This window comes from Ambystoma mexicanum, chromosome 6p (genome assembly GCF_040938575.1).
Source record: "Ambystoma mexicanum isolate Mex_15411 chromosome 6p, UKY_AmexF1_1, whole genome shotgun sequence".
NCBI lineage: Eukaryota > Metazoa > Chordata > Amphibia > Caudata > Ambystomatidae > Ambystoma > Ambystoma mexicanum.
In genome coordinates, this window is record NC_090935.1 from 1,200,847,437 (window position 1) to 1,200,873,107 (window position 25,671).

The 25,671-nt window shown below is 45.0% G+C and overlaps 1 protein-coding gene across 3 annotated transcripts in view; it reads right to left on the reverse strand.

Annotated features, from left to right (window-relative positions):
- NAA35 (N-alpha-acetyltransferase 35, NatC auxiliary subunit) overlaps positions 1-25,671 on the reverse strand; it is a 1,572,250-nt gene that overhangs the window by 606,603 nt on the left and 939,976 nt on the right. For all 3 annotated transcript variants that reach the window (XM_069625850.1, XM_069625849.1, XM_069625848.1), the window contains one exon: positions 20,190-20,368. In XM_069625850.1, coding sequence (XP_069481951.1) covers positions 20,190-20,368 — 179 coding nt within the window. The remainder of the gene's footprint in view (positions 1-20,189; positions 20,369-25,671) is intronic.

The window sequence follows — 25,671 nt, forward strand, 5'->3', positions numbered from 1 at the left end:
GTGAATTGGAATTTGGGTACTTTAATCTCGGGATTTACCTTGTTGTAAGTCATTGGGGTGTCATTAGTTTGGCAATTTAAGATGGTGTTTCTAGCTTTTAGAATCTTTTGAGAAAAAGCAGTTTGGACCTTTTCGCAGTCAAGCAAGGATGGCTGGAAGGGAGGGGTGAGAGTAGGTGGCTTCTCAAAGGTTTTTAAGATTTGAAACAGCTTTCCTGTGGAGTTGGATGCACCTGAAACTTGCTCATTGTAATAGTTTTTCTTTGTTTCAATAACTTTATTTCTGTAAAGAATGTCTGATTTCTTCCATATGTCTTTATTGAGTACTGTGGGGTTTTTGAGCCACTGTCTTTCAAGTTTCCTTTTGGCAGATTTTAGGGTGCCTAATTCCGTGGAGAACCAGCTTTGGTGGTTGAGATTGGGGCGCACTAGTTTGTTTTTCAGTGGGGCATTCTTGTCTAGAAGAACTTGGAAATAGTTGTTATAAGTGGTGATAATAGTGTCACAGGGGTCATCATCTGTGGTATTATCCATGATGTGTGAGATCCCCCTTGAGAGCATATCTGGCGTAATTTTCTTGAGGTTTCTACTCTGGGTAGTTTTGGGTAAATTGTCGGGATAGGTTTTTTTTGACAGGCAGGGATAGTGTGGCTTCGATTTTGTAATGATCGCTCCAGATGCAGGGCTGTATTTTTGTTACAGTAAGGTCAACATTATTGGAGACAATCCAATCAAGTTGGTTGTTGGAATCGATGGTGGGACCATTATTAGCGATCGAATAGCTGCTGTTAAGGAGATTCTTTTCTAGGCTAATAGCCTCTTTGTCGATGGGGTTTCCCCTCCATCTATTGAGGTCGCCCAAGAGAAGTGTGCCTGTGTTCTTTCCTTTGAGGTTGTTAAGAATATGGCAAAGGTCGTCGTTAAAATCTGATATGAGTGATGGGGGTCTGTAAATTACAATGAAGTTGATACAATCGTTTTGTGAAGGGGTGAATTTAAGGTGGAGAACTTCGCACCCCGGGCATTGAATGGGTGAAGAAAAGAGATGTATATCTTGTCTGACTATTATGGCGACTCCGCCTCCCTTTCCTATTGCTCTGTTTTCGAAGTGAATGCTATAATTAGAGGGGACTTCTATGCTAATAGTTGGACCGGTAGGTTCTTGTAACCAGGTCTCGGTAAGGAAGAGGATATCTAAGTTCTCTTCAAGGATATAATCATGAATGTTTTGCACATGTTTGTTAAGGGACCTTGTATTAAGTAGTGCTATTTTAAGGACCTCTGGTTTAGAGGGAGTCTTGGGTAGTTTTGGAGATATGGTCCTACTACAACTTAAGGGTTGTGTAGCATCAGGGTGCGGCGCTTCCTTTGAGTTGATGTAATGCTTGACGAGTTGCTCATTTTCCAAGCGCTTTGCGTCAGACAATACGTGCAGGAGGCTAAAGAAACCCATCTTTTACCTTGTTTGCTGATTGCGAATGGCAGGGAAACGGGCAGAGTGTCGGGCCGATGGCCGAAGCCCGCCGTGGACCGGCACCGTCTCAGAAGCGCCGGCGCTGAAGCGCCTGACGTTTCCTTTTCAGCAGCGCTAGTGCTGCTGGGACTTGTGGTTCAGAGTATGAACCACAAGTATGATAGGACATATGATAGGACCCCGCTGCCAGAGACCCACACTTGGGACATTTGCCTGGATCGTCTGGTGTGAATGTAGCTATCCTGGCAGGAGTGTAATGCAGTCTGTTTAGGATTTTAAATTGTATTAATCGAAGCCCGGCATTAAGGGAGACTCGTTTTGTTAATGCACAGTATCTCGCCCATCTTTCTTCTGTTATTGGCGTTTTCATATCCATCTCCCATTTCTCCCTCGCCTGGCTCACCACTGCGGAGTGAGTCTGTATTGCCTTGTAAAGTTTGGAAACTCCCAGCCCGTCCCGCGATGTGACCGACTGCACACACGGGTGGGAAGGGGGTTCATCTGGGAATGACGGCCAGCGTCTATGATACGCTGATCTCATTCGATAGTACTGCAGTGTCCTGAGCTGCCCACCTCCTATGCCCCTAGTGAACACCTCCAGGGTCACGAATTTCCCCTCTAGGTACATATCGCCTATTTTCATCTCCTTACCAGGGTCCCAAGCTTCCTGTATATCAGTATCGAACGTGGGGGGGAGGCCAGGGTAATTCCACAGGGGCACCTCAGGATTATACGGATTCTCTATTTTCAGCCTTTTGTATATCACTCCCCAGGCTTTTACTGTGCAACTCACGGGGTCAAACTCGCAGGAGTCTTTATGTCTGGTGTTGAAGATCACTGACCCAATGTTGGTGGGCTCGGTAGTGTATTCTTCTATTTGCGTGTGAGGGGAGTTGTCCCAGTCACCGTGCCAGTACTTTGCAAATTGTGCTTGTGATACGGTATAATAGAGCTCAAAGTCTGGTGCAGCTAGTCCCCCCTTCTCATATGGCTCTGTCATCTTTTCCCAGCTGATTCTGGCTGACTTCCCGTCCCACAGAAAGGACACCACCATCGAGCGGAGTCTAGAGAAGAATTCTCTCCCCGGCCATATGGGGATATTTACAAATAGATATAACAATTTCGGTAGTACAATCATTTTAAGAATGGCAATTCTACCATGTAATGAAATTGGGAGACGCCTCCATGTCTGCAATTTGACTTGTAGTGTGTGTAGCACCTGTTCGTGATTGTCGATGTATAATGTTTGTTTATTACAGGAGACTAGTACACCAAGGTATCTGATGTGATGTGCAGACCATTTGAGGCCGCAGATATGAACCGGGCATCTTGTGGAAGGGGTGAGTGGGAACACTTCTGATTTGGAGTTGCTGACCTTGTATCCAGAATATTCTGCAAATTCGTTAATATCTGTCATGATGGGTATGATGTTTTTGTCAGGTTCGCGAACATAGAGTAGCGTATCATCCGCATATAATGATATTATTTGGGTGGCTCCCTTCAGTGTTATGCCTCTACTATCGTGCCTCACCCTTATCGCCGACACCATGGGCTCAATTGTTAAAGCAAAAAGTATAGGGGAGAAGGGGCACCCCTGTCTGGTACCCCTGCCTAGTTCAAACAATTGAGACATGGTTCTATTTGTGTGTACTTTCGCACATGGAGCTGTAAAAAGCAGTTTGACATATCGGATGAAATATGGGCCAACCCCAAATGCCTCCAACACAGAGAACAGATATTCCCAGGAGACCGAGTCAAACGCTTTCTCGGCGTCCAGGGATATCGCCACTGCCTGTTTGTTTGGGTTGATCTGTGACATTATGCCAAATAGCCTACGCAAATTGAGGGCGGTGGACCGTTGGGGAATGAACCCGCTTTGATCAACATGTACTAGTTTTGGCGTGATGGGTAGCATACGGTTTGCCAGCACTTTCGCAAAGATTTTGGCCTCACGCATTGTTTGTGGCAAGGTTTGTTTACCCAGAGCCTCCCCCCATACCTCCAGCAGGACTGGGACCAGTTCTTCCCGGAATTCCTTGTAAAATTCCACTCCCAGGCCATCCGAGCCCGGCGCCTTGCCAGACGTAAGCCCCTTGATCGCCTCAGTGAGCTCCTCTGCCGTGACAGGTTGCTCCAATATGTGCCTGTTTTCCTCTGAGTTTAGGGAGATCCAAGGCTGCCAGATAGGCTTTGATCTCATCAGGGGATTTCCTATCTCGGTTCATGTACAGTGTTTTATAGAACTGTACAAATTCATCATTTATTCCCTGTTCACTTGTTATCGTCACGCCTTGCGCCGTGAGTATCGACGCAATCGGGGCCACATTGTTTTCCTGCTTGACCAGATTGGCCAGCATTTTCCCAGCCTTGTTCCCCTCCCCGTATCTCCGGGCTCTGGAAGGGGCTGCTATATAGTGAACCTCCCTCGTTGCCAGTTTATCAAATTCCCTAAGGGATTTATGTATTTCGGCAAGGGTATCTCCACCATGCGTCCGACTATAAGTCTCCTCCAATACGGTTAGTTCCCTTTCCACCCTCTCCAGGTCTCGGCGTACCTCTCTCAGTAGGCCCGTTGTTTTAGATATTAGGACCCCTCTTGCCCACACCTTGAATGCTTCCCAGACTGATGAGATATGGTCCACAGACCCAATGTTGTTTGTGAAGAAGTCGGCAATGTCTGTGTGCAGGCCCTCCACTACGTTTGGGTCTTTTAATATACCAGTAGGCATTCTCCACCTCCTAGCCGGCTTAGGGGCACCCCTGATAATGATTTCCATGGTCACCGGGGAATGATCAGATAGGGTACGGGGGAGAATTTCGCAACTCTGCAAGGCGTGTGAAGTGCTTGAGGGGATAAACCAATAGTCGATACGCGACTCGCTGTCATGTACAGAGGAATAGAATGTGTACCGTTTGCTTGTTGGATGCAGCGCTCTCCAGGCGTCCAGCAGGGACAGCTGCTGCACGATCTGTTTCTAAGCTAGCGACGTCCTAGATGGTGGCCTAGGCGTCTTGGCTGACCTGTCCAGGGCCTGGTCCAGCACAACGTTAAAGTCGCCTCCCCATATTATGTTTGTTGCTTCATGTTTAGCAAGAATTTCAAATAGTCTGGATCCTCGAGATTAGGGCCATAGGTATTTACCAGGGTCATCTGTTCGCCAGCGATTTCCCCCCAGACCAGCACATATCTGCCCATCGAGTCCAACAGGTGGCCTTTGTCAATGAACCCTAGCGATTTGTGAATCAGAATGCTTACCCCCCTGGATTGTGAGGAGTAGTTCGTGGAAAACCGCTGCTTACCCCATTTCACCAGCATTTGATCTTTAACCGTGCCCTGTGCATGCGTTTCCTGCAGCATTAAAATTTGGGGCCCGTGCTCACTGACATAATTGCCCACTTTTCTGGCTTTCATTGGATTGTTCAGGCCTCGGACATTCCACGTCATTAGTTTAACCTTTAGCCCATCCCCCATTATCTATGCGTGTGGATTGTGTTAAGTTTCGACAACCATAGATGCACATGCATTCAGGACTGAGGCGGTGCCAGCACTTGTGAGACCGTTTTCCAAACAAACTACAACCTTCAACTGTGCACACTTCCCTCCCAGACTGAAACTCGTCTGGGCGGTGATACCAACAAGAGAACTTACCCTTTAGCCCTACCCCTCCCACCACCCACATCATCTGCCCCAACTTGACGATGATCCCAAGTAACTAATTGGAACGTTCCTGAGGGTGCATCATCGCAAAGCAATGCTCAGCCGTTTGGCCGCCCATGCGGGAGACTCTACGGCCCGATTACCTCGGATTTCAGTTCAGCTGTGCCGACAGTGTAGTAAAACAGAAACATAGTGCAACTTGTGGGGGGGTGTCTTATCCATCCACTGGATCACCTCTGCCCTCACCCGGGCAGGGTCTTTCATTTGGGTCTCTTGCGCTGTCTCTTGGGGGCAGCGGAATGAAGGCCTTGACACATGCCAGTGCCTCTGCGGGGTGTTCAAAGAAGTGGGCTCTGCCACCATGTTGAATTCTCATTTTTGCAGGGAATATCAAGGCATATGGTGTATTACGAAGTCGCAGTTGCTTTTTAACCATCTCGTAGGATCTGCGTTGTGCCTGTACATTTGCAGAAAAATCCGGATATATATGTATTCTGTTGTCTTCATGGTGTAGTGTCCCCTTTTCTCTTGCTAATCGCAGGATCACATCTCTGTCCCTGTAGTTGAGGAGACGCGCAATGATGGTTCGGGGTGGAGCGCCCAGCTTGGGGATTGGCGCCAGGGTGCGATGGGCCCTTTCAACGAGGAAGTGATTGGATAGGGAGTCTTCCCCTAGTACAGATTTCAATAGCTCTTCCACCCTTCTCTCCATGGAGCCCTTGCCAAACGACTCTGACACTCCAACAATACGGATGTTGTTTCTGCGGGATCTGGATTCGAGATCCTCGCACTTGTTCTGCGTCTTGCGGAGTTCTGTCTGGAGTGAGGCTATGTCACGACCATGTTGTGCGAGCACGTCTTCATTTACACCTATCCTGTTTTCTGCCTCTGAGATGCGTGCACTTTCCTTCTCCACTCGCGCTTTCAAGGAGCCAATCGTCGCCACAATGTCGTCTAATTTCACATTGACTGCCAGGAACCCATTCTGTACAATTGTGGCCAAGCGATCCAGTGGATCTGTGTTTTGAGCATCGGATGCTTGTGCTGCCCCTCCTGGTGTCTCCTGTTGTTGGGAGCTTGTGTAGGAATCCATTGGGCCGGTCTTTCTCGTCCCCGCAGCTTTTTTGTCAGTGCGGCCCATTGGGTGGCGTTGCAACTCCCAGGGTAGATTGTGCTCTCCCACGTCTGTATGCTGCCGGCCACCTATGACCATCAGCAGCGGTTATGTTACGAGTTATTGGTGCACCGCGATGCAGGCTGGGGGGTGGGCACCGGGGTGTACAATCTCGTCCCTGGGGCGCTGCCGTGGGCCTCCGCGGTCCTCGTATGTAGCAAAGCCTTGGCCTTGAGTATGTTGGATAAGAGGATTTGGCGTTTGGCGTTCGGCCGTCGCCTTGTCTTTACCCCTCTATCAAGGGGATCCAGGAGTACTTCTGGCCTGCAGCTTCTCCGGCTGTCTACTGCCTTCCTCAACCGGGACGTAATGTAGTGCCCCCACCGCCCATACCGTGCGGGGGTGGATGAGTAATGGGATTAAGCGGTCCTCCGGACCTCACTGTTCAGGGTCTATCACAGCGTGTATGGGAGCACGGGGTCTGTTTGGCGTCCAGGCGGATTTTGCTGCCGTCCGACAGCGCAGGAAATATTTGCACCCAGGGGGGTCCGTGAATAGGATGTTTATTCCTGGCGCCTCGTAGCGCTCCTCAGTCTTTGGTGGAACCTCGTCCCAAAACTGAATTGTTCGCCCCCGCTCCCGTGGCACGGATGTTCCTTGCGGAGGGTGCTGGCCCCCTGTATATCCACCTCCCTGGTCTGTCCACTTACTTGACCAGCCACGTCCCAGCTGGGCCTAGCCGCGGGCGGGACCGGATTCACGGGGCTGGCGTTGTCGTCGCAGCGTTTCCTCCCTTGATCTCTCCTGCGGCCCGAAGTCCGGGACGAGGGGGTCTGCTCTCACCCCACCGATCGGTCCAGTGTGAGAATGAGTGGTGCGTCACCGTCCTCAGGCAGCGTCCGTGTTCGGGCAAGTTGCCCCTCCCCCACCAGGCCGCGCAGCCGTCGCGAGCCCCGGGCTCGAGTGTGGATCGCTTGGAGCCCACCAGCGGCCAGGCCCCGGCTCTACAGGCGCTGCCGGTACAAACGATGACAGCTCCGCCGTCCCATGGTCCACTCGCACAGCCTTTGCAGGATGTCTTCCAAGGGTATTCCGCGGCAATATTCTGCAGTTGTGCGTCGGCCAACGCTAACCTGGAAGGATTAATAAGTGAAAAGGATTTCAGTCGAGCCGGAGCTCTTCACCTAGGCGGCCATCTTAGCCGTGCGCAACAGCGCCCCCCAAGCATTGTTACCGTTTTAATGAAAGGGGATACATTCCATCTCCCCAGCACTCCACATAAGGTGGGGTGTGCTGGTTTCACTTAACATAATGTAAAAGGGATCCAAAGATCCTTTCTACCCATGGGAACTGTAGTTGTCTCAAGGTTAGCAAAAGAAAGTTAAAAGGGGGCCCCTAGGGCAACCCAGCAACAACAGGCACTTATTGTCAATAAGTTGTTAAAGAGGATAACTTTAAAAAAGGCACCATGGAAAGTCTTAAAAATAACACCCATAAAAAGAGTTAAAGATTATCTGAGTGTGGAAAAAGGTTCCCACTCACTGAGGTATTAAGGAAAAATACCCCACTAATAAAGCAAAAATTCTGCGGTCGATCCAGGTCAGGAAGATTTACCAGTTCTGTGAAAATCTTACCTAACAATTCATGATCAACATTTTTGACTTCGAAGTACTGATATTGAGCTCCAGGCTAAGTAAATACTCCTTAATTCCATCTAGAGCCCGTTGCAGGCCAATTGGGGTAAGATCGAAGATGATAGTATCACCTGCGTAGTTCAAGTACTGGATTATCGTGCGGCTCAAATCTGGAGGGTTGCTATGTTTTTCGCCCCAACAAGAACCCATATCCTTCAAATAGAAATTAAATAAAAAGGGGGCCAAAACGCAACCTTGGCAGAGTCCCCTATTTGTATTAATCCATTGCGAACAGGACCCCTGAGTGTCAAGTCTAACGCTAATTTTAGTCTCGTTATGCAGGGCCACCAAGATGCCTATCAGGGGGACTGGGCAACCACAATTGAAAAACAGTCCCCATAAAATTGGTGGTTTACAGAATCAAAAGCCTTGCTCACGTCTAGAAAGGCGAGATACAGCAAGGACTTGTTCTGCACCCTTACTTGGTTTTGTAACTGGTAGTGATCCAAGTTGCCAGATTTTAAGGCCTCATTTTGGAGCTCATTGAGCAACATTTTTGCAAACATTGTATTTGATGCATCCAACAGTGAGATGGGTTTAAAATTCATGGGATAGTGGGTGGGGAGAACCTACCCACCCATTAAAGACCAGAATCACTGTTACCAGCTTCCAAGAGGGTGGATTCTTTTGCAGAGTTAGAATGTTGAAGAACAAAGTTGAGAGAATGTTTGCCAATAGGACTACATCCAACAAGCCGTCGGGACCAGGCGCATTCGATTTATTACTACTATTTATCAAAATGATTATATCCTCCAGAACCCAATTTAAAGAGCCACACCAGCTATGTCGATCAAGGGACAACATCATACCCACTTTCCCATCATTGTACAACTTTTCAAAAGAGCATATCCAAGTCAATTCAGTTATGGTCTGAGCTTGCAAAAAAGCCTCTACGCCGGCTGGTTTAATCAAACTCCAGAAAATGTTAGAAAGCGTCCCCGACAGGCAACACAGCAGTCTCTCAGCGTCATTTATCTGCGTCAGGAATGATGTATGGCACCTCAGCTAGTGTCTAACGTTAGATTTCATAGTCTGAATCTCGACAAATGGGCATGGTCTTCTATTTATTTATTTATTTTTTGGTTAATTTAACCTTTTACAAAATTTCCAGCAACAAACAGTCAAGAATCAAACGAGAAACAAACCACTAAACAAAGATAACAAACAACCATGACCCAATCCATTAAGACAATACACATGTCAAAAAAATAAAACCTACATCTCCCAATTATTAAAAAATGACATGTAACGAGACTTCATCAAACTCATTACTTAAAACACTAAAAAAGCAATTGGGTATAATACCCACTTAGGCCTCTTCATTTCATTCTAACCAAAGGCAATCATTTCTTTGTCTGGAAATTACAAGGCTATCTCGCATCTTTCTAGCATTTGGATTACCGTTACTGTTTTTTTGTTGCGAGAAGCCTTCAATCAGACTTTCCCAAAATGACTCCTGCAGATAGTGTATAGGTTTAGGGATAAATCTGCTAAAGACGAGTAGCCTAGCGTTCCTTGTGCCCTCCCAGGACATTAGTAGGTTTTTAGTGGATTGAACTTCAGGGTTTTTTCAGATTAGACAGTTTTAGGGTCAATTCCCCTTGACCTCTTTTTGCAAGCACTTCACCTGTGTGGATAACATTTAATATTAATCTTAAGAATTTGTTTCTATGTTTCCAGTCAGGGAATTTTATCAGATATTTGCTCAGAAAACCCAGTTTCCTTTCAGCTAACTGTAATTGATTAGGATGGGCCCCCAGCAAACACCCGTAATTGTATGGATCCAGTCCCTTTCATCCCATTTCTTTTTCGCTTTCACAGAATTTTCTGCTAACAATTCTTTTTCTATATCTGCATCTAATAGTAGATTTTCCACTTGGACACCAAGAGTTGAAAGCATTTTCGATTTATGTGACTCCAGGTACGCTTTTATGTCAGACTATAGAGAGTCAACCTGCGAACTACATACCTGCTGGAACAGTAATATCAGTTTCCAGCCTACATGGCAATCCAGGGATCTTGGACCCAATTTGTACCTGATATTAACCATTGTGAGACTCATTGGTACACCCAAAGCATTTTTTCACAAAAGACCCTCCCACTTTTGCCATGAGATGTTTCAAATTTGGAGTTTGGCTTCCAGACCATACAATAACACTGGGATCACCTTAGCCTGGTAGAACTTCAGGACCGGAATTAAAGAGAATCTACCATATTTCATCAAGATTTTTCTCATCTGGGCAGATAAGGAGTTGATTTTCAGTACCATGTCTTGTTCGACTTTGCATAGTGCTGGGAGGGCACAGATTTTGTATCCCACATAGATGAGCTCTTCCACCTTTGGTATGGTTTTACCTCCCATTTCCCATTGCTGAAATACCACTTTTTAGTTTTTCTGCCTAAAGACTAGAATTTTTGATTTAGTTGAATTTATGGCGAGACGGTTTTCAGTTGCATAACTGTAGAGACCATTCAATAGACGTAGTCTGATAGCTGTTTTATCCAAGACTAAAACGTCATCCGCATACGCGAGCCAGTGGAGTTTTACTCCATTCAACTTGGGGCTCGCTAACGCAAATGGGGCTAGATATTCACCCATATCTGCTACATAAAGATTGAAGAACATTGGTGCCCCTAGGCACCCCTGTCGCACCCCCCAATTTACTCTGACTCGGACAGATGACCTTCCTCGTCCAATCGCACTCTAATGCAATTCTCCTTGTGAAATTCAACGAGCATCCCCAGTAGGCCCTCTGGAATTCCTTTTGCCCTCAACTTCTGCCAGATCCTTTCCCTGTCCACCATTTCAAAAGCCTTGGAGAAATCCACCCAAGCCCCATACAACTGCTGGCCCCCACTTTTACTTGTGTTCTCACTTAGTAAATGTAAAACTATGCCATTTACGGCAGTGGAGAGACCCCTCCGGAAGCCAGTTTGACACTTGGACAGGAAATTCACCTTTCTGACCCAGTTTTCCACTTCCCCCAGCACTATCTTCATGAATATCTTGCCATCTACATCAAGGAGGGCGATAGGACGGTAGTTCGCCGCCACTGCCCCATCGCCCCCCTTCAACAGAGGAATAGTAGAGGCCGAGCTCCACGAGGGGGGTAGTTCTCTTTTGCTCAGGATCTCTTTGAATGACCAGTTTAACAATTTTGCCCATAGGGGTCTGACTATTCTTCAGTACTTGGTAGGTCATCCCGTTTGGGCCTGCCGCTTTTGAGACCAAGCTCTTCATAATTAGATCTTCAATGTAGGCCTCGTCAAATTCTAGACTCCAGTTGACATGATTATTTTGGTGAAAGATTGTTTTGTGTGGTTTCCCAAAAACCGACTGGAGATGGATAATCCAATCCTTTTCCAACACCAGGTTGCAAAGATGATTGCCCGATTTCCCATCTAGTTGGTGGAGGACTGTCCAAAACTCTTGAGTTCCTTTTCTCAATTAACTCCAGCATATATTCCCCGTCCTGCTGCAATCTTTCTATTTTCCTAGAGACCAACCATGTTTTATAAGACCTATTCAGTGACTTTTCTTCCTTCTTCCTCATCTCCCTATCATCACAGGTTTTTCTGATGGCTCTTAGATTCTTATTTAGTTCTCTTTTCCTAATCATAGTTTCTTCATTAAAGATGTGTCGATGAGTTTGTCTAGCACCACTTCCACTCCCACTCGGAGCGTGGGTGGACCAGACGAACTTTGAAAACCCTCCTGGGGAGCATTTTATGCACTGTATATATTCTGGCAGAGATGCTAACCTCTCGTTCAGTTTTTCCCTTCAAATTTATATTTTAATAGCCGAACTCTGCCTTTTCTACAGCTAATTACTTGACTAGCTCTTTCCTGTTTCTCCAATAATATACCAGGAAAGCGAAGCTCCAACCTAAGATGGTTGCTACCCCCTCCCTCACAGATGTTTAACATTGCCTTTTGTTCAAATAGAGCGTTCGAGAGGAACAAAAAGTCCAAGATTTAGACCGAGTTCCCTTGGATTCTCGTTGGTATTGATGGAATATCGCCAGGGAGTGTTCCATTTGCCATTTTTAGCCCCCACTCATTTAGGAGATCTACCCATAATCTTCCATTTTCCGTTATTCTACGCACAGTTATTTGGTCTGCTCTTTTGTCAAATGTATACATTGGGAATTTAAATCTCCTCCCAATATTATTTCTGCTCCGGAGTACAGAATTCTCATTTTTCCCAAAGAGAGTGCTAGAGCATCCAAAAAGAACTTCCGAACACAAGGGATTCCAATAGATGTTACAAAAAAGCATGTCCAAGACCCCTGTTTTTTTGTCTCAGGGAAGCTTTACCGATTTGCAAACCCTGAATATTACTAGCAATTTGTATAATGTTGTTGAATTTTGAGCATTTAACTGCCAAAAGCATATCTCCACTTGGTCTGCCCTTAGCTTTTTGTGTAGCCAGTTGCGACATTATCTGATACCCTTGTACTAAGGTTAGATTTGTCATACATGTTTCTTGAAGCTTGATGACATCTCCCTCCCCGAAGAGATAATTTTTCAAGTTCTTGGATGTGAAGTTATTGGGCCCCTGTGTTTTCCAACAGAACAAAATTCAACCCACACTTTTAAAGAGGATTTTGTCCCAGCCCCAGTTTCTTTAAGACTTCTGTTAAGAAACTCGGGAGCAGAGATAGAGTATTTTCTGATCTAATGTCCTTGGGCGCTTCCTCTACTTTCATTTGGCTGGTCTGATGGGTTTGGTTGACATTTCCACCTCCCTGTTTTGGAGACCACTTCGAGTCCTCTCTCATAGATTTTTTCTTGATCTCCGGCTGGACACAGGAGACCAATAGGTCGAATTTCCTTAGTTCTGCTGTTGCTCCTTTAATGGTCACATAGGCCTCTCTTGACGAAAGCCCCACCTCTGACACAAGGGGTAGTCCTGGTCCGGGAATCTCACAAACTCAATGTCAAGACTATTAAGTAAATATAAACTTGAGACTTTCTTCAAAAGTTGTCAAGATCACCCCTCTACTTAAAGATTTTTGCTCGTTTTAGTTTGAAAGCCATATGATAGGCATTGCAAAGAGTGATAAACCGTTTTCAATCTTTCTCCAGGCTTTCCCGGGCCCCCTGGGAGTTTTCCTCCCCTTCATTTTCCATTGGAAGCTCAACTATTTTGGAGTCTTCCGGGAGCCATGGCTGATCGCCCCAATCATTCTGTGTTTGTCTTCGCCTGTTCTAGTTTCCACGACGCTCTCTGGAATTTTGTGTGTTCCTTGTACTCTTTTAAAAAAATATTGGGGCGATCTTCTGATTTGATCTTGGTTCACTGGGTGCTTCCCCCATGGATATTGCATTGGTCACTCCTTTCTTTTGCTTGATCCTTAGAAATATCGGGGCTATTGGCGGGAACTCACTTGCCTTTACCAGGTCCTTGGCTGGCCTCAGTAGGACGGTGGGGGTGCCTGCGCGGCTAGAGTCGGATCCAATTGTTTGCCGCGCTGTAGGCCCCATGGCTTCTATTTTTTCTCCTTCTGTTTGTGACCCTGTTGATGACATCACTGGCCTACTGTCCTTATTTAGGCTTCTGGCCTTCTCTGTGCCCTTCTGGCAAGTTTTATGGTTTCCCCCCTGCCCTTTTACTTTCTTGCTCTGATCTTCTTTGGCCGGGTTTTTGGCCAGGGAGTCTATCTCCATCACATCCTGTACATCCACCCCCGAGGGCATAGTGGAGGCGCCAGAGATTTTCTTCAAGAATGAGTTTGTCTCAGAGGAGTTGTGTTTGCGATTTTTCTGATTCTTTGATTTCTTTCTCCCTTTTTTTGAGCTGCAGATTCTTTCAATCTTCTTTGTTTCCTTAATTCACATCTTCTTTCATTTCTCCCCCCTTTTCCAGACCTCAGAACCTGTGTTCCATTTGTTGTGGCTCCTTCTTGGATTGACTGATTGTTCCCTCCAGATATTGCCGATGCTTCTTCCTCCAAGAGGCCATCACCAACATTTGCCAGCCGTCTAAATTCTTCTAGCACCGATTCCGAGAGTGGAGTATCATCCATCTGGGAGTTGATTTCTTCCACTTGATTCAAATCATTTGATTCCAGATTTCTTTGGTTAAGTATTTGGAGCTGTGCTAATATATTCTGCTTCACCCTTAGGTCCAAGTCATCCTCCTTTTACCACGCTGCCATAGATTGTTGGTTGGCTGATACGGCCTTGTTTTGTGATTTCCATCTTTAACTCCAGTAGTCTCTGCAATACAGTAGTATTTAATGCATAGCAGCACCCCACCACTGCACCATCTAGTGTGGCCATTTTGTTTGTCATTTCTAACAGAGTGCCTGTTTGGGAATGGACTTCACCCCTCAATAATTCAAAGACTCAGACTAAGGAATTAAGAACGTAATTGAGGGCAGAGAGTGTGTTTTCATTTACGTGGCTAGTCGAGGAAACAGCTAAGGATGGCAGCGGGCACCCATGGTTCAGATCTTCCGGCATTCGAACATCCCTTCTATTTCATCTTTGCAAAATTTTTCATCTTTGTCTAGCTCCATTGTGGTCAGTTTTCCAGTTGACTCAACACTTTCATTAAGGTCCACAGTACCTTGCGATGACGCCCTCTCTCTTCTTCGCCTCTTACGAGAGTGATACCCACTACAGGTTGTACTCAGGGTTTCCTTTTCATTGGTCTTTTATTTTGCACTGGTCTTATATTCATATGTAAAGCCTTTTTATGATTCACAATCTCAAAATCAAAGGCATGTTTTTGCAAAAGTGGTCTGCCCCCTTTAGAGAGTGTTCTTGTAGACATTAGCTCCCCCAACATAGAGCGGACAGTGGGCACAAAATCTAAAGGATCAGATAAGAGGTTTTGATTACTCGTATACTTTAGCTTAATCAGGTTATTAAAAAAAGTGGCCCTTCCATAGCACCATCTAACGCTATGATCTCTGGGATTAACTGTGTCCTTCAGATTACATACAGCCAGGGATCTAAGGGTCACCAATGGGGTGGCGTATGTCACCATAGAGTGATCACTTGCAGTTGACCCAACAATCTCCAAAACACCCCCCTTTGGTCCAGCGAAACAAGTGTATAGTCCAGGGTCGATCTCCACTGGCATTGTGCTAAGAAAAGCTAGGTGGAATATCTTCCCGGATTATACCGTTGCGGAGAATCAAATCCCAAGCGGCCAATTCATGCAGTATCTGGAGGCTATTTGACCTCTTTATTTGAAACCGTCATTCTATCAGATTTCAGGTACCACTCGTTATTCAGGCATTCTGAATTAAAATCACCAACTAGAATGGTGGATGCTCCTTCGTCAGAAGTCTCACCAAGCATTAGATATGAACAGTTTGCTAAAAACTCATCTAAAACCACACTGCTGGATTAAAATACATCTTAAACAGTAAACATTTTCATGTAAATTCACTGGCTGCTCAACCCAAGATGATAATGGCACCACCATATCGGGTCTTGTGGTTTCAATAGGAGTCACGGTAATGCCTTGATTGCATTTCACAGCTGTTAGCAGCCCCCTGTATGGACGGCCCTTTAATCCGTGCGTCACACAGACTTCGTACCCGTCTAATAGGAGTATATCCAACAGATGTGTTTCTTGTAAACAAATAATAGTATAGAATCCCAACATTTCCTTACTTTTAATTGCATATCCCTCTTAGAGTTCCAACTCAGGATTTTAATTTGAGATACTCCTGCTTCCTGATCGCTGTCCTCAGATGTTCTTTGAAGGGAGTTCACAAGCCTAGACCAATCATATATAGCTTCTCTTTTTGCATTGGTTTTAACTCTCATTTCAACCAGGCATTGGGGCCTCCCCTCATTTGTGAGCGTTATCATCAGATGTTTAGGTGATTCGTCCTGAACTGCTCTTTCCCCAGGGTCTGAATTAAACGAGTCGTGGGGTTCCCTGTCCAATTTTTCAAAAATGTCATAACCAAGAGAAAACAAACCTTTGCCTTCGGCCACAATTCCATTTTTAATTTTCTGTGACCGTGGACACACTTTAACTAAGTCTACACTGTCATCATACACAAAGTCAACCTAACTAATATCGCTTGAATTCACTAGCCGCAGGCTCGGAATTTCTGAGAAGAGGGATAAAATATATTTACGACTCAGGGGGTTGTTACCCCACTCTTCAAAGAGCCAACACAAGAATAGACTGTTGAACTCCCCTTCCCGATTTCCTTTCACCGCAACCCTCTCTTTTCTAATTCCTCATGGTCTCTTTGGTTGTGGCTTCCCCGCTATTAGTTTTATTACCGTGACCTTGCGGGATATCTTGTGCCAAAGCCTCTCTCTCCTGTTGATGATTCTTGTTTCCACCAATGTCCTAAATAATGGAAAAATCTTGTGAGTGTCCATCCTCTCTTTAAAAGAGACTGCAGCTGGACGTAGCACATTCTTCAACTGTGGGACTGGGAGAGAGTCGATAAGTTTACGACTCTTTCCCTTACCCACTTTTATCCAACTTGTCTCTTCGCCTACCTCGCCAGAACCGGCATCTGGGAAATCGTTTATCCCTAAGCAACCCAAACCTGGGTGCACTGAGATATTACTCAGATCTAGGGGGACCTCCTCCCCCACTACGGGTGACAAACTGTGCAATAGTGCCTTGGCCTTTGGGCAGGTGGTCCCCTTTAATTGCTGATTTTTATGGGAAATGCCATCTACTACTACTGGGGGCATTTCCTTATTTTGTTGCCTATGTGGGGCTTTACAGTTCTTTGATTTTTTTCTGTTGTTTCCCCATGTTATTTTCCCTCTCTTGTACTAGGATTGGTAACTGGGTCTGTGTAGGTATCTCTATCATACTACTGTTTAAGGGTAATTCAGAAGCTCTGTTCTCTCCCAAAGCCCTTGAACGCAAAATTGATACTGAGGGAAATACGTCTATTCGCTCCACGATCACTGCCAGTACAGACTCTGTGTTAGCAGGTAAAGCCATAAGGCTGGAGAGTGTACTGTGACTCGGCAGGGGTTCTGCCAACCAATCCATAACGTCCAGTGGGAAGCAGCGCACAGCTGCTGCATCAGGTTGTGTTTCCTTATAGCAGCTTTGCTCCTCCAATCGAGGAGGTGCCACCCACCCGCAATTCGTCATTCCTCTGCGTCATGGTGGTAGCTGTAATGAAACCCCGAATGACGTTTATTTATTTACATTTGTAAAGCACACATCAGCCCTTGGGAATTAACATATTTCTTTCAGCGTAATTCGTACCTCCCTCATTTCACAGTTTAGGGTGTCGTACCTTCCATCCATTGTATCCAAGAGACGGGCCAAAACTGGGAATGATAACTAATCTACAAGGACCTCCTGATCCCATTCCAGGCGAGACCTCTCCTGTGATGTACCTTTCTCTGGATGACCCAGGTTCTCTTTGTTGTGGTCTACTGCACTCACTTCAACCACATTTGTACCCACTAAACCCTTGTGCTTCAAAGGGGGAGGGACTTCTTTTCTCAACGGCGAGCACACTAAATCACATTGGGCGAGAGAGTAAAATGGACAATGTAATACAATTTCCGTCAGGCCATCTTCCTCAGCCAGGGTCTCAGGTATAGTCCATTGATTTGACTTAAAATCCAGTGCGAGACGGACTTGCTTTCCCAATTAATGAGAAATCGCAGGGGCTAAAATGGAAAAAAAATCAGACAAAGCTGGGGCCAGTTCATTTGGTTGATTGGGGTCAAGTGATCCAGCTGTAGATTCATCTTGCTTCTCAGGAGAGCTCCCATCACTCGGTTAAATTAGAGTAGGTAAGCATATGGGTTCAAAGGCTACTTGGCTGTAGTCGCCCTACATCATCCTGTTCAATAAGTAATTGAACATTACAGCCAAACTGCATTATTCTCTACAGGATCACTCCAACAACCAGTTCAGGTTCCAAGATTGCAATAGACCTTATTATTAAGTCACAGGCTGCTCACAGACCCACTCTCTATATATATTGCGCAGTTCAAGCTATGGGGTGACAAAACGCCTCGTCTTAGTATTACGGCAGATATATAAAAACAAATACGTTCAAATTTGCTAACAGTGCAAGCCATTCCGCCAATAAGTTAAAATGTTCAAACAACTTAGATAGTATGAGCACAGTTTGGGCACTTCAGATTCCAACCACAGCCCGAGGCAAGGGTTCAGGTTGTGGGTCACGTTTTAGAGGCCACTGCAAGTTTCGGTACTTTCACCTCCTACCTTGGAAGTGCATAAAAAACCAGCCTCTCTGCAGTCACTTGCGAGTGTTGAGGGTCAGGAGGCGCAGGTTTCTGCGGGTCCTAGAAAGCTGACTCCACACAAACATTGGAGCCTCCTCATTCACACTTTGACCACCTCTGAACACAATTAACACTTAGCACACTTTGCATTGCTTCACGATTATGCAGGTGCTTTTGAATTTCATATTTAAAGTGGTAGCTTCACGCAGTCTCAAGCTGAATCCAGTAGAGTGAAAACAAACATCCAGCTGAGTCTTTGATCAGTAATACAATGAACACTTAGCACACTTCGCGTCACTTCGCAATGATGCAGATGCTTTTGAATTCCAGATTTAAAGTGGTAGCTCCTATGGCCCAAGTTCATAAGGTATGGGGGCCTATCGTGGTCTTCCTGGCTTCGAAATCCAAGGAGATTGCTGCTACTCTGCCTTAGCTCTGTCGCTGGACATTTTAGTTAACCTCCGGCCTTGCTTGCTGGCTGTTCACTCTTGCTCCCCTGGGATGACCTGCAATCTTTTCTGAGTTCTGCAGGGCTCCAGTCACTGGTGTTGCTGCACAGTGCTTTGGCTCACAGGTTGTGTCGCGAGGTGTGCCTGTTGGCTTTCCTCATCAGGTCCTGGCTGGGTAATAAGTTAGAGTGACAACTACCCGGAACACACAACCCTCCCTGGAAAAACCTACACCAGATATTCAAACTTGCAAGACACTAAACCTATGCAACCACCACTACGAGGCCCAATTTGGAGCAGCCAAAACAGTTAGTAGCGGTCTGTAGGTTGTGGGGTCCGACTTCCACAGTTGGTTCCATTCCCAAGGGTCCCCTGGGCCCAGGAGCAGTATCTTTAAAGTCCCCCTTCTAGTGTTGATCTCCATTATCTGAAGTGGGGCTTGAGCTCTTTCTGCAACAAGCTCTTCCTTGCATGCTGGTTCTTAAACCTTTGGCTGGATCTCTTCTGGAGGAGAACCTTGGATTCCTCCAACAGGGCTAGCGGCCGCTCCCATTTCACCCGAGGAGTAAAAGCAGAACTTACCTTACTTTGCCCCCTAAACACAGCAGGTCTATTGGGTTTGTCCTATTGAGCACTATGGGGAAAACATTTGGAAACAACTCTTGCAAAGTAACTTACAAAGTCGCTTACCAAGAGTTTGGCATTTTTTCCTTGGTCCTCCTTGTGACCTTAGAGTTTCAAGTGCAGTGGCTAATTTTAGAAGGTGCAATTGATTTATTATAGATATCAGTATATCAAATCAGTACAGTCGACACTCTGAATCGGGAAGTAATGGTATTACAGTAAGCACTTACGGTTACATTGCTTGTCTGTTTTTTGGTGGTGATCTAGGACCTATTCAGGCTCAGGCCTTATTTTCTCCATTTATTTAAACATTTCTTTCCTCCAACATATGGGTAGAACTTCCGTATATGGGATACTCTATCATATTGTGTTGTACTGAGGGAGTATCAACCTGAAACCATTACTGTGTTTTTCATATATACAAACCTTGTTGGTATATGTCTGCTTGTACTTATGAGACTGTTTGTCACTCTAATGCAAGACTTAATAATAAACGGTATACATATTTCTTAAAATATTATGTGATGCATTTTGAAGTGTATATGTGTATCATGAAGCTTTTATACCGCACCAATCACCACTGTAGTGGTTTTGCGTACCTTGTCGAAGAAAATTGGACGCACGCAGTAACAGGACTAAGATGCATCGCACAAACAAATTGGGAAGAAACAATGGGATTGTGGTAGAGGGAATAGGATTGTAAAAATAGGGGTGCTTGTGTTATAGCAGTAAATGGGACTGATTGTGCTTTGGTACTAGCCCATGCCTCCTGAGGAGAGGTCTCTCACCTCTCTCTCAGGACTGAGGAAATATACCCCGATAGTTTGCATCCAATCAATTTCACAGAAGTCTGGTAGTGCCAAAATAAAATGAAAACCAATGTTGCAAGAGAAGAGTTGTAATTTTGGTGCATTAAAAGACAACACGTTATACTGCACTGCAACATGACAGTACCACTTACCAATAAATGTAGTAGAATTCATGCATGCTGTAGAGTTCCAGTTCAAAGCCACTCAGCAAATACTGAACCATGATACGGAGATTGTGATAAAGAACCCAAGTGCCCAGGCAGGCCAAGTGTTGCCTTTGGGGTTCCTGTTTCAGCAGCATACTGTGGAGAGCAGCATCAACTTTCTCAGCCTATCCAAACACAATGTTATGTCAGTATAAAAATGCAGTGCAAGCATGAAATGGAAGTAAACAAATTTCACACACTAAAAAGAGTCAGGAAATAATCTACATGTTTAACAGGGCCCTCACTATGGCTCTGCAGGTGGCAATCTAAGACTTTGGATGACTGGAATTGAAGCACTAAGGGGGATCAAGCGTCTTTTTTTGGCATATCTTGGAGCTTGCATGGCAATCCATGTCCAAATAAAAGATGGATGCTGCAGAACTGCTATTGGGCATGTAGACACAAACTATTAGGTGAAAAAGGTCACCAATGGGACATCATACACCAGAGAATCTTTAAAAAGCGGTTAAACAGAAATGTCTTGAAAGATGAACAGAAATGTCTTGAAAGGTGAACAATCTGTTAATTCAAATTAAAATCATATCACATGTACGTATCAATATACCAACTGTCACACATAAAAGACGCAATTAATTTGTGATTCTTGTTTTTTAGATTAACTATTACCGTTACAAAAATATACATTTTGGTTCGATGTACTCATAGTAATGGCTAAGCAGCTTGTCAGGAAATCCCCTGCAACTACAGACTGCTCTCTTATAGGAACGGAAATCAAGGGAACAATAGAAAAATAAATCTAAGCAGAAAAAGTGATTTTAAAAAAACAGGGGAATTCACAAAAAAATAGGGGAATTTACAAAGGACAGGCAATAGGAAGTGAGGTGTTTGGGGTTGGATCATATCCACCCATTTCTAAATGGAAAAGGAATCCATGATGACATACAAATAGGGTTGTTAAAAAGAGGCATTTTCAGGGAGTGAGTCAAACCTTAGACATTAACACAGACCTTTTTAAAACCTATTACTGTGTAGCCCATCCACATAATTTTAGTTCTTTTTACACTAGCCATTGGTTAAATAAACTCCACATGGCATCTTCAAAAGTATAAAGCTATTAGACATGCATACATTTCACAAAGTAGTGGGTTGAATGCGAATCGTTGAAACATAACAAACGGGTGCAATGTAGGCCCGTTAGGATAGGGCATGTGTGGTTTGTGTTGGAAAAGGATGGTCCAAATGTTGTAAAGCAAAGTGGTCTACTAACTAGTTTCACTCGTCAGCCATCAGTTCATCTGGGGGCGTGAACACTGGTGGGATGGTTGACAAAGTCAAGAATGGCTAGTGTTTGGTATGACACTGCTAAGTGTATGACTGCTGTTTAATCCTTGTGGTGGGTAAGGAACTCATGGTGGCAACAGTAAAGAGAGACTCAAGTGATCAGAGGGTGTTTAATAAACTGTATAGGTAGGTTGGGAAAATGCCCAAGGCTAAACCTAAATCTAAGATGGGAGCAAGCTACGACCATCAAATAATAATAAGGCAGTCCTAGTGGTGTCTTGTCAAATAAAAGGGCCTATACTAAAAAACCTATTGCCAAACCTTACAACTAAGTACAAAAAGAGTGTGGGATAGTGTTAACACGAAAGAAAGACGTGTTCACAAATGATAAGTCAGAATGTTATAGCCAGGGGGCTCACTTCCCCACGTTTTTAGCACGGGATAAGGCTGGACTCCTGAGGGTAGCACATTCAAATTCTCAAGCTTTCCCAGCCCAAGACTACAGTTCCATTCTCAGGTATCGGGATCTTCGTTAGTTAAGTCTCTTTTCTACAAAAAGTCTCTTGCCTCGGAGGATCTGATTGGTGAAAAATAATAAAACAAAAAGGTTCCTTTCTGTATGTACGGTGGGTGATGTCTTTTCACCCCTGGACCCCCTTCTTCTGGGCTCAGATCCCTAACAAATAGCAGCCTCCCTCTGTCGGGTTCACTACAGGTTTAAGTCACAAGATTTCTCCTTTTTCATTCTCAAATCTTAATGTCTTTTTAAATAATCTACTGTGGACATCCCTCAGTCGGGTTCACTCTTGTCAACACAATGTTCATTGGGGCATCATGCTTCGCCCTGTCTGTCGGCATCCCTCTGTCGGGTTCACTCTTGCCAAACACACAGTTCCTTCCTCTTTCTCACTATGCAGGATTTGTCTCCCTTAGCTTTCCAATTACGTGCCGCTCAAAGACTTTCGACTGTACCTGGGGTTTTGCTAGACCCCGGTATGACCACTTTGACCTTTTCCTTGCGGCTCTCCTAGGGCCTTCAGGTATCGGTAGTTTCAACAATAGAGGAATCACCCAGAGTCTATCAAATGAGCACCCACGTGGTGCCGGACCCCTCTGCAGCTGGTTTTCCCCTCAATTTGCCATTTGCAACTTTCGTTCAACACAGTTCAGTTTCCTATCAGTCCTCCCTTCGACTCACCAGCTGTGATGAACCTCTTGGCTTTTCATGTCTCTGGAGTCAAGGATGGTAGCAAGCGTCTCTACCTGCACCAAGTATCAGTGTAGGAGGGCTCCATGTACCATTGACACCTGCTGCAAAACACGCTGGCTATTGTTCGCGGTCTTAGGATTCCTTTCAATGAGGCTTCGTGGGTCTGGGTCGGAAAGGGCAAGGTCCCTTCTCTCCTTGTCGCCCCTTCAGTTCCAGCTGCTTTTCTCCTCCTTTTGAACTGCCACACTGGGATAGCTGCCTCGTTGTTTGTTTTGCCTTGCTCGTAGTGTGCTCTCGTTCTCCAACTTTTATCCCTGTGGGGAAGGGAAATGGCTGTCAGGTGTGTGTGGTTCTGGTCAATATCCTGACCCTTGTGTTGGGAGATGTCAGGTAAACGACTCTAGTGCTAGTCTGTTGTCTTTCGTGGTGTAAGAGTGTTTGTGTCGGAAAAGAGGGTGGGGGTAGAGTGTCCGAGTATCTTACGTGGTGGGATGGGGAAAAGGTGTTATAAGAAGGGGGATACCGCTTCTCACTAGTCGGTGTCCCACCTCCACTCTCCGAGGACCCCTCATCTAGGTGATCCTCCCGCACAGGTCCACCCCCAGGAACTGGATCCAATAGCAATGGCTGTGTCCTGGCCGCCTGGATGACAGATCCCAGGGGACTAGTCAGGGAGACACCTTCAGGTTTCTCACAGGTGTAAGGTGAAGAAAAGGAGAGAGCATGACGCGAAGGTTAGTAGGTGAAAAATGTGGTTATTAGAGGCCATGACCATGGTTAGTTGGTTTCTTTTGTCTGTATGGCGTTCTCCGGTTCCAGGGTCATCGTCTGCATCTGTGATTATTCATATCAGTTGCAATGATGCGATTGTTTATTAACCTCTTGGCATTCATTGCATCAGCCTATCAGCTTCAGTGAAGGCGCTTCCTAGATTATATGTGATGAGAGATTGGAGTAGGCAACCCTAGAGAGTTGTTTCTTACCTGTTCTCTCCAAGAGGCAATCTAACTTGTGTCATGTTGCAGAGGTGTCCAGGTTTAGCTTGTGTTACTCATGCAAGGATATGTGTGTGTGTTCTGGTATGTCCTGTTTGCTAACTAGAACCACAAGACAGTATTCATTTTTTTTTTTTATTGAAAAACTTCAGTTTGAATTCAAGAGACAAACTTTTGTTTCAACAGAAAGAGATCACTTCATAGACAAGAAATAGATTCCACCAGTCTTCTAGAACAGGCTCTCGCTGGTAATTCTATTTAAGAGAGTCTATTTTCAGAAACGAGTCAAAGTAGTTCACAGTCGCACATACAAGTCTTATGTTGCTTCCTGAAATGATCCGCCCCCACCACCGCTCCATATCTTCATCCAGAGGTGCAAAATTTCCCAGATGTAGTAAGCGTTGTCTGACAGTTTGAGTGCATTCGATTAGCAGATGTTTAACTGTTTCAATTGACTGTTTGCAGAATCGGCAGAGATTATCGTCAATAGATTTATCCTTTCTTTGCCAAAGAATTCCTTTCGTTTTTAGAGCACTGACTCGAAACCTTAAAAATTGGGTTTGGTGATGACGAGATGGACAGTGCAATAAATATTGCACTGGTTCGTTTAATTTCCTGTGAACGCCTCTCATTTCTTTTGTTGATTTTAATTTTGACCTTGCTTCATTAACAACGATCCATGCCCAGTTTTCAAATTTCGTTTTTGCAAGCTGTGGGCAATTCAGCAGTTCTTGATTGCTTATTTGTGTGGCTGTAAGGAAAGCCGACAGTTTGTGAAACCATAGATTGAGAAGGTTGCTTTTTTTTGAGCTGCCATTGTTGGCAAAGATTTTGTATGCCAGTGCCGGTGAATCGAGGGCCATTTTTCGCATTGTTAAGATTGAGTTCCAGACCACTCTCATATGAAGGGAGTTAATTGCTAGTTCTTGTCGCAGACTAGTTAGCGGTGTTGCCTGTGGCAGCTGCAGGACTTTCCGCCAAAAGCATCCTTTCAAAGCATGCCAAGTTTGCACGCTTATATTCCAACCCGCCTCAGCCCCAAAGATTATTATTGGGGTTACCTTTTGTAAGTAAAATTTGAGTACGGGTTCCAATGAAAATTTTCCAAAATGTGTATTGATTTTTACAGCTTGTATTGCTAGCTTCGACATTTTGGATGTTAGTTCTACAGCCCATTGTTGTTCGCAAACGGAATTGTTAAATTGTATCCCCAAGTATTTTATTGAATCGACAGATGTTAAGTTAATTTCTTCGATTTTCCACCTGTAACCTTTATCTTTTTTGCTTCTAATGTTTCCAATGGACATGATCTTAGTTTTTTGTGAGTTTATTTCCAATTGGTTTATGCCCATATAGGATTTCAAGCCTAGAAAGAGACGTTGTAAACCAATTTGGGTTCTGTCTATCAGAACCAGGTCATCCGCGTAGACTATACAATTAATTGATATTTGATTTATTTTTGGTGAGAAGCATATAACTTTGTTCAGGTAGATTGGCAGATCTGCTAGAAATAGTTTGAATAATTCTGCAGCTAGGGGACATCCTTGCTTAACACCCTTGTGGGTAGCTATAGCATTGGATAACAATCCGCTATTGTTTAGCCGGACTTTGATTGAAGTGTTTTCATGTAGAGCAATGGTAGGCTCTAAAATGGATGCCGGACATAGCCATTTTGACAATTTTTCCCATAATAAGCTTCGATTCACACCATCGAACGCTTGTTTCATATCGATGAAAGCAAGGTGAATCTTGCCATTTTTATTTAAGGTTTCCAGCTTTAGAATCGTGAGAATGAGCAGATTTACGTCGACTCCGGTCCCTTTCGTAAATCCAGATTGCCGTATGTCATTGATCTGTGACATCTCGGCCCATTTTGCGAGTTTGAGGCGTAAATTCGACCCAAAGATCTTTCCAATGGTGTCGAGCAAGGCAATTGGGCGATAGTTGTTCGGATCGTCCCAACTGCCTGGCTTGTGAATTG